Source organism: Carya illinoinensis, chromosome 10 (genome assembly GCF_018687715.1).
Source record: "Carya illinoinensis cultivar Pawnee chromosome 10, C.illinoinensisPawnee_v1, whole genome shotgun sequence".
Lineage (NCBI taxonomy): Eukaryota > Viridiplantae > Streptophyta > Magnoliopsida > Fagales > Juglandaceae > Carya > Carya illinoinensis.
This window is the reverse complement of record NC_056761.1, coordinates 39,748,325-39,762,542: the sequence shown is the minus strand read 5'-3', so window position 1 is coordinate 39,762,542 and position 14,218 is coordinate 39,748,325. Positions and strand designations below refer to the sequence as shown.

General features: G+C 36.7%; 1 protein-coding gene across 1 annotated transcript; it reads left to right on the top strand.

Annotated features, from left to right (window-relative positions):
* Window positions 1-8,794: 8,794 nt before the first annotated feature.
* Window positions 8,795-13,170, top strand: LOC122279337 (MLO-like protein 13). Its single transcript, XM_043089926.1, has 14 exons — window positions 8,795-9,036; window positions 9,131-9,188; window positions 9,420-9,634; window positions 9,911-10,027; window positions 10,288-10,348; window positions 10,452-10,543; window positions 11,411-11,485; window positions 11,569-11,657; window positions 11,742-11,791; window positions 11,885-11,925; window positions 12,025-12,234; window positions 12,343-12,410; window positions 12,511-12,571; window positions 12,646-13,170. Exons 1-14 carry the CDS (start codon window positions 8,917-8,919, stop codon window positions 12,868-12,870), a joined length of 1,482 nt encoding a protein of 493 aa, XP_042945860.1. The 5' UTR covers window positions 8,795-8,916; the 3' UTR covers window positions 12,871-13,170.
* The last annotated feature ends 1,048 nt before the right edge of the window (window positions 13,171-14,218 follow it).

Here is a 14,218-nt window from a genome sequence, read left to right as displayed (position 1 = left end):
ATTATAATTAAGCAATTTTCAACCAAAAAGTTCCTTCATTAATACATCATATGTATGGTTGGAAAGTGGCAATCACTTTTTTGTTGATTTGTGGATGGCATTTAAGGGCTCAATTAATGGGAAAATTCTTGAATATATTTTTTAAAAAGTAATTTATATAGATATATATACACACACACAAAAACCTTGGTTTGACCCTGCCCAAATTGGCCAAATTGGTGGTCTCTTGCTGTTAGATCGGGTCAGGTCTAATCCAAACCCAATATATATATATATATTTTCTTAGTTTTTGTTGGTTCTGCTATAGATTGAGAAAGGCTGGTGCTCTATAATGCAAGTAGCCTGCTGCAATTGATCTCTTGCCTCTGCAGTGAAATGGATCAGTACAGCAGCCTCGGAACAACAGTACCAACCATCCATAGAAGGCATTACAGTATGCATGCAAAAACAGATGGAAAGAAAAGCACACATGGCAGCTTCCAAACACAACTAATGTCAGATGAGACTCCTTTTAATGAAGACTGCGCAAGGAATACCTCGATGGCCTGGCGTATCTCTCTGCAAGATCAACACAATTCTAACTGTCCCCCTCTCACTTTGCACAAGAAAATCCACTCCCTTCATCAAAACAGTGAAGATCAAATGGTGAGTATCATGCCATCTTCCTTTAATATCAACCCACACTTATTAACGCCCATCAACTCACATTCACTTTCGAAAAAATTAGCAACCATGTAGATTAGAAAACCCAGACCAAAACAAACTTCATTTTCAAGAGTATTATTGCTTAGTTTGAACAATTGAAAAGTCCAACATAACTGACCCCAAATCGGTCATTATAATGCAATCGGGCTCACACTCCCTGTGCAGCAATCCCTCACAAACCCAGCTCATTAAATTCTTGGCCCAACTCACTACTCAGACCCGGTCCCAAATCAATCAACGAAAACAACTAGAACCACACAAATGATTTCTACACCACATCTCCCAACCAACTCAACTCACGAGGACTACCCTCATCACCTCCATCACTGAAACAACAAACAAAAATAGAAGACACCCACGTCTAAAAATTTGGGAAATGAATCAAAGAAGAGGTGGATTCAAGAGGGACAAGGAGAGTCAGCTTCTCCTAGAGAGGGATCAAAATTTTCAAACATCAAAAACTAACCTGATTTGTAGTGTTTCTAAGGATGACCAGATGAAATGACGACAGGATGACGGCGACGATGGGATGACGGCAGCGACGGGATGAGTGGATGACGACGAGGAGGGGATGAGGCTAGGGTTTCGGAAAGATTCACAGAGAGAGAGAGAGAAAGAGTCAGATTGGGGGGGGGGGGGAATCGAGATGCCGAGGGATATAATCCAGTGCCAAAACAGCGTCGTTTTGGCACTGGGTTTGGATTTTTTAAAAACCCAGGTACCGGATTTAAAACCCAGGTACCGGGTTTTAAATCCGGTACCCGGCCCGGGTGCACCCGGGTTTTAGAAACCGGGTATCGGCCTGGGTATTTTCCGAGCCGGTGCCCTTAACCGGAACCCGGTTATCCGGGTTCCGGACTGGGCTAGAAAAAAATCCGGCCCGGTTGCCCAGCCCTATATCCGGCTCCCTATACACAATTATTCTCCAAATTTTGGCAATTTCTTTGGAGGAAACTCTCATTTCCTCCTACGCCATCAAATTTCTTATTTTAGGTTTAACTTTACTCTATGTACAATGCTTCCCCATCTATGAGGAACGATTGTACATCCCCTTTCCTATTTTTAATTATTTTCGAACACCTCTCTCTCTCTCTCTCTCTCTCTCTCTCTCTCTCTCTCTCTCTCTCTCTCTCTCTCTCTCTCTCTCTCTCTCTCTCTCTCTCTCTCTCTCTCCCGCAGCTTCAATGCCCCTCGAGCGAAAGAACAATGATCGTCTCTTACACTCTCCCCTTCAACGGTAGACCCTTTGCTATTTTTTATAAAATAGGTAAAATTCTCTCATGAAGATTGAAAAACCTCACTATTTTGGTTTCATCTCTCACAAACTCACACACACAGTCCATATCTCTTCTTCATGCCATCAACTCTGAGAGAAATTTTGTACTTATAGTTCGTTTTGGCTCTACCATTTTGGGTCTCTGGGATTGTTGAATGTTGAGGTTGATCTTGAAAACCCTAGCCTACTATTACATATTGGTTTCTATGTATTCTTCTCAAGCTATAATTGCATTATTCTTGTAAGTTTTGGAAAAATTTTGTATAATTAGTGACCAAATTTTGGCTGTTTGATTTTTGTTTTGTGAGATTGATTTGTTTTGCTATTGAAAATAAAAAAATAAAAATTCCATTTCAGTGTGCTAAGAATTTTACATGCTCCTTTGTTTCACTATTAGTGATGAATCCATTCAAATTTCCTTTCTTTCTTGTCCATTTAGTTTCTGCTCTACCATTTTGGGTCTCTGTAACTCCATTATTGAATTTTGATATTGATCTTGATAACCCTAACCCACTATTACATATTGGTTTGTGTATGCTTCTCTAGGGTTTCTAACGGCAATTTATGAGTAGGTTTTGGAAAAACAATTGTATAATCTGTGACCAAATTATGGTTGTTTGATTTGTGTTTTGTAAAATTGATGCGTTCTGCTATTCAATCTACTTTTGTCGTTTTAGTGTGCTATGGATTTGACATGCCATTTGTTTCATTGTCAGTGATGAATCCATACAAATTTTGGCTCTCTTTTATTTCTGCTTTGTGAAATTGATGTGTTCTGCTATTCAATCTACCTTTGCCATTTAAGTGTGCTACGAAGTTGACATTCTGCTTTGTTTCAATGGGGCTTTGTGTTTTCTGAAATTTATGCCTTCTGCAATTCAATCTAGCATTTCAATTTCATTGTGCCTTTATGTTTACATGCTTATGCTTTATTTCACTATTAGTTGCATGTTGACATGCTTATGCTTTATTTCACTATTAGTGAGCAACCCATCAATAGTGACATGAAGTGGTTAAAATCAATGACCTTGCCATTTTTGAGGAGCTGTTGTTGAAATTCATGTTTTGTTAAATTTCTTAGATTTATTCAATTTAGCTTTATACGTATGATTCTATCAACATTTTCAAATATTAATGTGCTTGGATTTTCACATCAAAGTGTTTTCTGTTTGGATAAATGTGGTTGCTTGCCATTTTTTTTATTAATAAGTTTTATAACATTTTTTATTTTTAGAGTAACTTTGTTTCACTGTCACTAATTAATCCATACAGATTTGGGTTCTTTTTTATTTCTGTTTGTGAAACTTATGTGTTCTGCTGCTCAATCTATCTTTGCCATTTAAGTACGCTACAAAATTAACATTCTACTTTGTTTCACTGGGGCTGACCATTTGCAATAGGTTAACTACTTGTTTGATTTGTGTTTCCTAAAATTTATGTCTTCTACTTTGCTACTCAATCAATGCTTGTTTGGTAACTTTTTCTAAATTCAAAGTTAACAATCAAATAAGGAAACAATATGATCTTGCCATATTGTTCATATCTGCTTCTTTCTTCTCTGTTTGGACAACCTGACACTTTGATTTACTGAGTGAATACTGTGTTGGTTAGCTTCATCAGTTCTTGGCTTTCTGATTCTTGTTCTTGATTCCTTGTTTTCTTATTCTCACTTTCATTGCTTTGTTCTTTACAAATGTAGTTATTGACTTCAATGAGGCTGTCATTGGGGCTGTGTGGATGGTTATGCTGTAGTTATGTTGTGATGATGGTTAAGATTGAATATGATAATTGTGTAAAATCACCATTTATATGAATGGGGCGAGCTCGATATGGTAGGGTAAGTCGGATGATCATAAAAGCAACCATATTGCAACCATTCAAGCTTGTGTTATGTTTGAGCCGGATGCTAAAATAAAAAAACCATTCTGAGCCTCCTCTTGAAATTCCTTTTCCCAATTTCTATTTAATTTATGTCGTTTTGTGTTGTGATTTAGCCATGTTGTTTAGTTCTATTAGTTGGATTAATTTGCCATTTTTCCTATTCTATTCAAGAATGATATTTGGCCATTTTGGATTAATTGGTTGGATTATTTATTACTTTTAAGAGAAACTTGTTAGGCTGTGATACCATTGTCGTTTGTGATAGGAAAAGTCTATTTTCCTTGGATGCTTAATGGCATATATTAGATGATTGGTAAGCTTGATTGATTTTCTATAAGATTGAGTGGCACATGAAATTGTGAGAAAATATGCTTTTTGATTGGAATATGATCCTGTTCTATTTGGTTGATTAGTTTGTTCATTTTGTTCTTTGTCCTTGTCTATCGCCCCCGACTGTGATAATGAAAAAGTTGAGTGGGGACAAAGGAAAGTTGGCATATACTCTATGGCAAGGTAACCCAGACGGCCAATCATTACTGGCAACCGATTGATGCAACCATTGAGAATGAGCTGCACTTGCTATTTGTTACCACTTATTTCCCAAGTCTATGAATCAAAATCTTTAGTCTATTGTTCTTAGTTTCCACCAATGTCTACCAACTGTTGTGTGTTTACAATTTGTTAGAGATGGATTCCTAAGACCATGAACACATGTACTTCACGACCCTCCTCAGCCAAGAACCTCCCATTGACCACACTTACATTAGTCAAACTCAACACTCTCTTGTGATGTTGGATAACTCTCCACCACCATCCCAAATATAGCATCTCTCGTTAAAAAAGCAACAAAGGGTGCAAACATCATCCAAGAAGAAGATAAGTTACTTGTCTTGGTATGGCTAAATACTAGGGTAAATGCCAACCAGGGGATGGACCAAAAACACTCACAACTTTGGGATAAAATTTTGAATTACTTTAATGAGTTTAAACCAAGTAATACTGAGCGGAGTGTTGACTCTTTAATACATCAGTAGCCTACCATTCAAAAGGCAACCAACAAATTTTGTTCAAAACGGGCCCAAGTTGAAGGATTGAATCAAAGTGGCATGACCGACAAGATAATGTATAACTATTTTGTTCATAGTACTTTGTCTAACTGCTTTGTTGAATGTTTTTTTGTTTTAATCTTTCTTACCATTCTTTTTTTGAATATTTTTTTCTCTCTTCAATTGCAAGTTTAAAAAAGCAAAGATCGTGTACCAATCGTTGGATAATTCCCCCTTTCACTTTGAGCATTGTTGGCTCTGGTTGAAATACCAATCTAAATGGATTCAACATTGCATAGACAAAGGTTAAAAGCGAAAGTCAACGATGTCCCCGACCCTGACTCGTACCTCAAATGCATTTGTAGATTAGCAACTGGCCTCAAGGTAGAGAATGTCCTCGACAATGAGTTTGTTGAATTGGAGAGGCCAATCGAAAGAAAAGCTGAGAAAGCAAAGTGTAAGGCCTAAGGCAGGCCAGCAGAGGAAATATTTGAGCTGAGTAAGTTGAAGTATACTCTTCTTAAGGAGTTACGTGCTCAGGAGAAAGAGTTTTTCCGTCTAAAAGTAGAGAAGATGCCATATGATCTAGAAGGGAGAGACATAAAATACGGCAAACGGATGAGAAATTAAGGTTGGAGTCTGAGATGCTGGAATTTGATCAGGTCCAAATGGAGGAGAGAGCAAAGAGTGAGAGGTTGGAGAGAGAGGAGCGAATCATGCTGATGAATGTGACCACTTTGCATGGAGTACAACGGGCATATTTCCAGTAACATCAAAACGAAATATTGGCAAGACGCAATTCCAACCATCGATATTGATAGTTTTTTTTTCCTAATTTATCTGTTCTTGATACATTATTGGATTTGTATAATTTTGTTAACATTAATCAGTCACTTTTTTCATGTTGTTTGCTTTGGTTTTTATGTAGAATAACTGATGCGGTAAATCTGTGTGGTAAACTTTGGTACTATTGACAATCTTTCTTCTGGAAGGTTGAAGTCTTTGACAATAATTTTGTACATGAATAGAAGATGATGAACATAATATTATAACTGTTTAAACTATTACAGATAATGAACATAATCCAGCTTTGCTTGGCATGTTCTTTAAGAGAACATTTTTTAAGGAATGAAAGATGAACAAGCAGGAATATCTATTAAACTACTACTAACAACAAATATTATCCAAACATTGCAACAATTCTACTTTTAGGAATATAATTCTCATTGACGCTTAATTAGGTCTAATTGGAGCTAATGATGTGCCAAAGTATCTCTAATTTCATGATGACGTTAAAAGAACTCCATAAGTTTGGTTGTAGGATTGTATGACAGTTGAGGAAGACCATCATCAACTTGATCGTACTCGAACTCGAGACCTTGACTTTCATCATGCTCGTCATAGATGATCATATTATGTAGAATAACACATTCTTTCATTATATTTATTAGATCCCTAATCTTGAACATTCAAGCAAGTCTACGGACGATTGCAAAGCATTGTTGAAGGACCTCAAAAGCACGCTCTGCATCATTTTTTGTTGATTCATGTTCTACTGCAAAATTCTTCTTCTTATTCCCTTGTGGAAATGGAATAGTCTTCATAAATGTTGACCACTTTGGATAAATACTATCAGCAAGGTAGCTGTCTATAGTGTAGTCTTTGCCATTGCTTGAGTACTTTTTGGAGAAGCACGCCCTTGGGCAAATTCAGTGAAAATAAAAGATTTCTTTAGCACATTGATATCGTTATGTAAACCGGGTAGTCTAAAAATTGCATGTCATATCCAAAGATCATATGAAGTAACCATTTCTAGTATAATAGTTGGTTCACAACAATGGCCGAAGTACATATCTTTCCAAGTAGCAGGACAATTTTTTCACTTCCAATGAATGTAATTAGTACTTCCTAGCATTCTTGGGAATCCACGATGTTCACAAACAGTGAGTAATTGAGCAATATTAGTGGCATTTGGTGACTGCAAATATTCATTAGAAAAGATATTTACGATTGTGGTTATAAATTTTTTTAACCTCTCTATTGTGGTGCTTTCACCAATCCGTATATATTCTTTCACAAAATCACTAGTGATTCTATACACAAGCATTCTAAGTACGGCGGTTATCTTTTGCAATGAAGATGGACCAAGTCTTCCAGCATTATCTCCTCTCTGGATGAAGTAGGGCTCGTAAGCCCCTACCTTATATTGAATGCAAAGAAACAACGGACGACTCATAAGAAATCTCATTCAAAATAGATTTGAGGAATATACAAAGACTTCTACAAAATAGCCTTTTGTGCCCTTCCATATGATCACGCTGAATATACTTACAATGGTGGCAATTGCGAAGATGAGTCGATGTTGATCCGTCATCATCTTTAAGAACAACCTCAAACTTATCTTCAAAAGATAAGTTTAGCAGTAATTTGCAAAAGAATGAACAAGCCATTTTAGAATCAGTGGAAAATTAGGCCAGAATGAAATTTCTCTAAAAATGAAATGAGATTTAGGTTGCTGAAAATGTGAATGGAAGCAATAGAAGTCCTCTTATTTATACACAAAAAGGAAACTATTTGAAAGAATATGGGAGTTGGAAAAAAAGTTCAAAAATATTACCGTTACATATAGGACAAAAAATATTACTGTTATACAAAAGACAAAAATATTACTGTTTGTTATTGATAGACAAAGGACAAAAAATATTACTGTTGGAAGTTGGAGAAGATGTGTTTCCATTAGATAAAGGAAAAAACATATTACTGTTGCATTTGTATAGAAGATGTGTTACCGTTAGATATATAAAAGACAAAAAAATATTATCATTATATGTGAATCAAAATGTTACTGTCAGACAAAGGACAACAATATTACCGTTACATCTTGAACAAAACCATAATCTTCATTTTTATTTATCTGTCACAAATACCACCGTGTTGGAAAAAGCACATACATAAAAAAAATTATTTTTAATATGTAGTAATAACAAACTATTATTGTACTCAAGAAAGAAATCAGAATTATTTTTACAAAATTAGGTTGAAGGTGATAGTTGAAAACATAAGGAAAAAGAAAAAACAGTTAATAGTTATGTTTAGTAATGGAAGTGGGAGAAAAAATTAGTAAAGAAAGAATAGAAAAATATTATTTTAATAGAATATAGAAATGATAGTGAATGAGATGTAAGAAGTTTTTGAAAGATAAGGAAAATTTGGGATAAAATTTTAGGAAGTGTGGTAGAGAGTATTGAATATCTATAAGGGCTCGAATCAACCTGGGCCGTCGAATGGGCTCTTGGCTCACTGCGTTTGTAAGAACAGGGACTAGTGTCAGTAGCCCATTTCGTGAGTCCGGTCCATCTCCAGCGACGGGTAATCATTTGAAAGCTACATTCGATAAGGGTGATTACCATTTAATTTAAACCTTAAATGTATCCCTTACCTGCGAGCTTGAGTTTCAAACAACAGATAAATCCATTATCTTATAAGCAACAAACTGATTACAAGCCTTATATATGCGAAAGGCCCAGGTATGTAAAAGTATCTGATTCATTGATATTGAAGAGAGGCTATATACTGTGATCACTGACTTAGGCATCGGAGACATTCTTACGAGCCCCCAAGCTATCTTACTCTTTGGTTACAGGTAGTCGTACGTCGGTGACAGTGAAACGAGTCCATAACACGTGGTTTTCAGCTAAATTATAGGAAAATTTATAGGAAGCGGTTGTGGATGCTCAAGTCAGACTTGTAAGCTTGGGGAATGACTAAAGTTAAGAATAAAGCAAGAGCTTCTTTGTTACCTTTCCACTTTAACTACTTTTCTACATTCTGTGCATTACTTAAGAATGGTCGATCAATGGGAGTTGTCTGTTTCCTCTCATTTGATTAAAAACTTGCGTCCACATTATAATGTTCTCCTTTTAGCTTTTACATATTCTTTGCCTCCCCAGCACAACCATCTCTGTCATATATACAAAGATAACCTCGTTGTGAACTGCATTACCGGGAATGGAAGCGGAACTCGGTAGCTCCTTGGAGTATACGTCAACATGGATAGTTGCCCTTGTCTGCTTCATCATTGTTCTTCTATCTTTATGTGCCGAGCGAGGTCTTCATCACCTTGGAAAGGTATTCAAATTTTCGTGTGAGCTCTAACATTATTATCATAATGCCCATAGCCTTAAATTGTTTGTTGTTTGTTGGTGTTGGCTTCCCCATTCAGTTCTTGACGCATAAGGGACAAGATCAACTACATGGAGCCTTGCAAAAATTAAAGGAAGGTTTGCTGCTCTCTCTCTCTCTCTCTCTCTCTCTCTCTCTCTCTCTCTCTCTCTCCCTCTCTCTCTCTCTCTCTCTCTCTCTCTCTCTCTCATAAGCCACATTTATAAGCCACGATTGCAACCTAGTAATCCTCCATCTCTCATTTTAACTTGCAAATCCAGCATGGACAAAAATCTACATTATTTGCTAATTAAGCCTGATCAATGTGCTCCCCTGATGCTTGTTTACAGAACTGATGCTTCTAGGGTTCATTTCCCTTTTGTTAACGGTCTTTCAAGGTTTGATAAGTCGTATATGCATACCAACTCATTTTGCATCTTTCATGCTTCCATGCAAGAGGGACACGGGTTCCTCAAATGGTTCCGAACATTACTCTCACCGAGCTGTAAGAAATCAACGACAGCTTCTGTCTGAAGATACAAATTCAGGGCACTGTCAAAATGAGGTGTGCTAAAATATTTGATTATAACTTATTTTTAGACCTACCTTATTTTATTCTCAAGATGCTTGTAAATATTGATGTGCTATATATACGTGTGAAAATGGATAATATGTATTCCATCCATTTCAAGTACAAATGATATAAAGGTGTCGGCATAAAAGACGAAAATGATGTTTATCATTGAAATTGAAGTATAAGCTATCTAATAAAGCGGATATTCAATTGATCCATACTTATATCTCTTGTTTTTTTTTTTTTTTTTTTTTCTTTCATACTCAGGGAAAAATTCCTTTGTTATCATTGGAAGCATTACATCAACTGCACATTTTCATTTTTGTATTGGCAGTGGTTCATGTGATCTTCTGTGTCACGACAATGTTACTTGGGGGAGCCAGGGTAATCTATTCATGCCTCTTACTTCAGTTTCCATTGCAAAAAATGTTTTTATAATTCTATGTTCTTTTAAGAAGCTGTTATGCCTTCGGTATCTTTGTGCCCTTTGTTCGTGATAATGTCACTATTTGAAATCTGCATCGCTTTAGCTCATGACAAGAATTTTGGTTTTTACTCTTAATCTATTGTCCATTTGTTGCATTATTTAGAAGCTCTTTGACAAGAATCTCATAGTCTATGTAATTTTTCTTCTGCATACATAGATACGCCAGTGGAAGCTCTGGGAGGACGCAATTAGGCAAGAAACTTCACAGTCAACGAAAGGTAATCTGAACCCAGATTTGTAATATGTATTGAATGATAATTTATTAGCTAATTGAATTTTTTGTTTTAACTGGAATGAACACATAAATAATCTTTTGTGCAGATCCAACAATGGGCAGCAGAAGTCATGCTCGCGAGTTTCTCAAAGATCATGCAAATGGGTATTGGAAAAGGGCAGCTATTGTTAGTTGGATGGTGAGTTTGAATTCATCTTTCCCAATTGTATTGAAATTCACCAAGTATGAATCTTGAGGTATCTGCATTTGTTCTTTTCTTTCATTAATTGGATGAGCTTAGAGCTTATCTCTTCATACTTTAATATCCCCAAATTAGTCAGAAAAGACCTCCATTGATGCAAAAAATTATAGTTAGTTCTTTATAAATTACAAAAACATCGTACACTGCTTATTTCTTAAACATGATGGTTATCATAATGTTGTCTTAAACTTTCATAATATTGTTCAGTAGATGTCTGTGTCTCTTAATTAATACCTGCTATTTCCTGATTTAAACTAATTCCCAACTAAGCAAGATGAAACAATAACATTGTTTGTCATTTCTAAATTTTCTAGTTTTTAAAACAGTAACATCAGTGTACTCTTTGGGAATTGGATGCTCCAAGCCAAACAAGTCGAGGTAATCGGTACTTTTCCAATGCACACAAGGGAAGGCAACAGGCAATGAATTAACTTATACGTATTTAGTAATGCTATAAAGAGTATTGCAAACTAAAGTTTCTCTCCATGTATGGTGTAGAAGAAAAAAGATAGGTCAATATTCTGCTATTGGATGCTTTCCGGCTCACCACATGTGCCATCAGAAGTATCGTGTACTCTGTAAACTTGGCTCTCATATTAAGGGCCTGGCCCTCCAATGTTAAGAGCACAATGCAAAGTCTGGACTGCATTATACATATAAAATGTGGCTGCTCAAATTATTAACTCGTTTATAACAAATAACAAACACCCCATCTTGCATAGTGATATTTGGTATAATCGATTGGTTCAAGGAATTGCTCTATGCTTGTGATAATGTTTGAAGACTTTTTATGTTTATTGGTAGATATCATTCTTCAAACAGTTTTATGGCTCTGTTACCAAGTCAGACTACATTGTACTACGACAAGGATTCATCAAGGTCAAATTTGCATCCTTTCTACATACACACGCATAAGCAGTTTGTTCCATATGTTCCTTACATCTTTTTTTCCTTCCCAGCAGGAGTACCTCCCTAACAATCCTAAATTTGATTTTCACGAGTACATGATGCGGACACTTGAAGCTGATTTCAAAAAAGTTGTAGGCATAAGGTAAAACCTAAAGACAGTTTAATTATTGAACTATTTTACAAGATTCGGATTGTACTTTACACTCTTAACATTGCCACATCGTAGCTGGTACCTGTGGCTATTTGTTGTGGTCTTTTTGCTACTGAATGTGGCAGGTAATTATGTGCTTAGATCTTGATTGTGTGCCTATACATCTCATTTCATGATTGGAATTCTGAATCTTACTCTTGTTTAAATTGAACAAGCAGGATGGCACACATATTTTTGGTTGTCCTTTTTGCCATTGATTGTAAGTGGCTTAGGTAGATTCCTAGTGGAAATCAGTTACATTGAGTTATTTATGGAATGGACATAATTGGACTAAAGTTTGAGATGGTTGGATTGACAGCTGCTAATCTTTGTGGGTGCTAAGCTAGAACACGTTATTACACGTTTGGCCATGGGGGCGAGGAAGGAGAAGGAGAAAGAACATGAAGCAGTAAGAGTGAAGCCTTCAGACGATCACTTTTGGTTTGGTCGCCCTGCCATTGTTCTCGACTTAATTCACTTCATTTTGTTTCAAAACTCATTTGAGATTGCATTCTTCTTTTGGATCTTGGTGAGGAAACATATATCAGCTAGTTAGCTAAGTAGTACATTTCGTTCCAAAACCGTACATCATGCATACAACTGCATTATTACGTTCTTCACATTTACTCCTTTGCAGAGCACATACGGATTCAACTCTTGCATCATGGAAAAAGTAGGTTACATTGTAACAAGACTTATCATCGGGTAATTCTTAAGGGACAAGAGGAAATTATGGAACATATGTTAATTTTTTGTTCGTCCCATCATATCATTCAGTTGCTCATGTGATGGTTTCTTTATGCAGGGTGATTGTTCAAGTGCTATGTAGCTACAGCACCTTGCCTTTGTATGCTATTGTGACCCAGGTTAGATACACATACTTCGTTGAGATATGAAAATCCTCATTCTTTCTTACCTAATTTATTTTCACCACTTGAAGATGGGTAGCAAGATCAAAAAAGAAATCTTTGACGGTGACGTGGGATCATATATAGAAAATTGGATGAATCCCAAGGAAAAACAAAGACAGATACACATGCAAAAAATGAGAGAAATGACTCAAATTGCTCAGAGTTCAGATCTAGCGACGATTGCGATTGAAGAAACTACAGCATCAGTAACTGAGCTCCCTTCAGAAGCCCAAGAGCCTTTTCCATTATCTTAAGTCTTGCTCCAGAAACATCACATGCCATGTGGCAATTTGATTTCAGATGGTAAAAGTTCACTTCAATGATGGATCATAAGTAAGATTTTTTCCTTTCATTTTCATTGAAAAAAAGAAGAAGAAATATTCTTCCTATAATAATAAAGGTCTTTATCTTTCATTTTCTGATGTGTGTTGTAGACCTTATCAAGTATGTTATGGATCTTATAATATTGGCCTGTAAATTGTATGATTGTAATGGAAATTATAGAGACACTGGTGTAATTGTAAGGAAGGAATGGAGAATATTCATTAACTGTTCATAATTCCATAGGATTGATTCGAGGCAAATCCCGACCTCCAGGATAGAATATTCCAAATACAAGACAATTGATAAAATCCCCTCTGGTCCCCCCCCCCCTAAAAAATAAGAATAAAAATAAAAATAAAAATCCTTCTTATACTGTTTACAGAGAAAATAATAAAATGCTAACTGACTCTCCCATGCAGACAACACTTGGGCAACAAAATAACAAAACGTGGTATTTTAATTAAACGGGTGAATAGCACCATATAGGCCCGGGTTCTAAATGGCACTGTCTTTCACCCACTTATTCTACAAACCACTTAACATGTCTTCCTCTCTTTCGACAGCCCGAGTGCTTCAGAATTCATCTTCCCTCGATCCTTCTTCTATCTTCATAACCAAGCACCTAACAATTCCCCTTCTCTTAAAGAACCTTGCCCACAAGGTGTGGGTAAAGTTCTTGAAGTTTCCACAAAACTTCCTAGCTATTGTCATCCGAGGATGTTCCCGTCCACTTCACCACAACCTCTGTTACAACTTGGTTGCCTTTGTGTCCAACCCGCTAATCTATCACAGCTTGAGGCTCTGGTTGAAGATCCTCATTTTTATCCACTAGTGGTAGCGTTGGCAGGGGTTGGATTTGACTCCCCAACTTCTTTTTCAAGTAGGACAAAAGGAACATTTGATGGATTTTGGAACAGGGTGGCAAGCTCTGCCTATACACGGCGGTCTCGATCCTTTTCAACACCTAGTGTTGGGGGATTTTTCCCTAGGGTCTCAGGCCCAAGAATATAGGCCTAGACCAGGAGTCGAGAAATTTCCCAAGCCCCTCAGTGACCCAACTGGGGAACCCGCGACCCATAAGAGCTTGGCATGGGGTTCTAAGTTAAGAGATGGGACACTACTCAGGGGGCACAGGAAACTACGCCAACAAAAGGGGAAGGAAACACACCAGATCGATGGGATGGAACTCAAAGGTAGCATCAAGGAATCACGCCACATTAAATACGCTAATCAAGAAATCACACTACATTAATTACTTCACCCAGAGGGCCACGTCGC

What these genes read in the sequence shown, in the direction of transcription:
- LOC122279337 (XM_043089926.1), top strand. Translation starts at nt 8,917, where the DNA reads ATGGAAGCGGAACTCGGTAGCTCCTTGGAGTATACGTCAACATGGATA. An exon ending in GTCTTCATCACCTTGGAAAG is followed by an intron (nt 9,037 to 9,130) that starts GTATTCAAATTT and finishes TTCCCCATTCAG; the next exon opens with TTCTTGACGCATAAGGGACA. An exon ending in TACGACAAGGATTCATCAAG is followed by an intron (nt 11,486 to 11,568) that starts GTCAAATTTGCA and finishes CCTTCCCAGCAG; the next exon opens with GAGTACCTCCCTAACAATCC.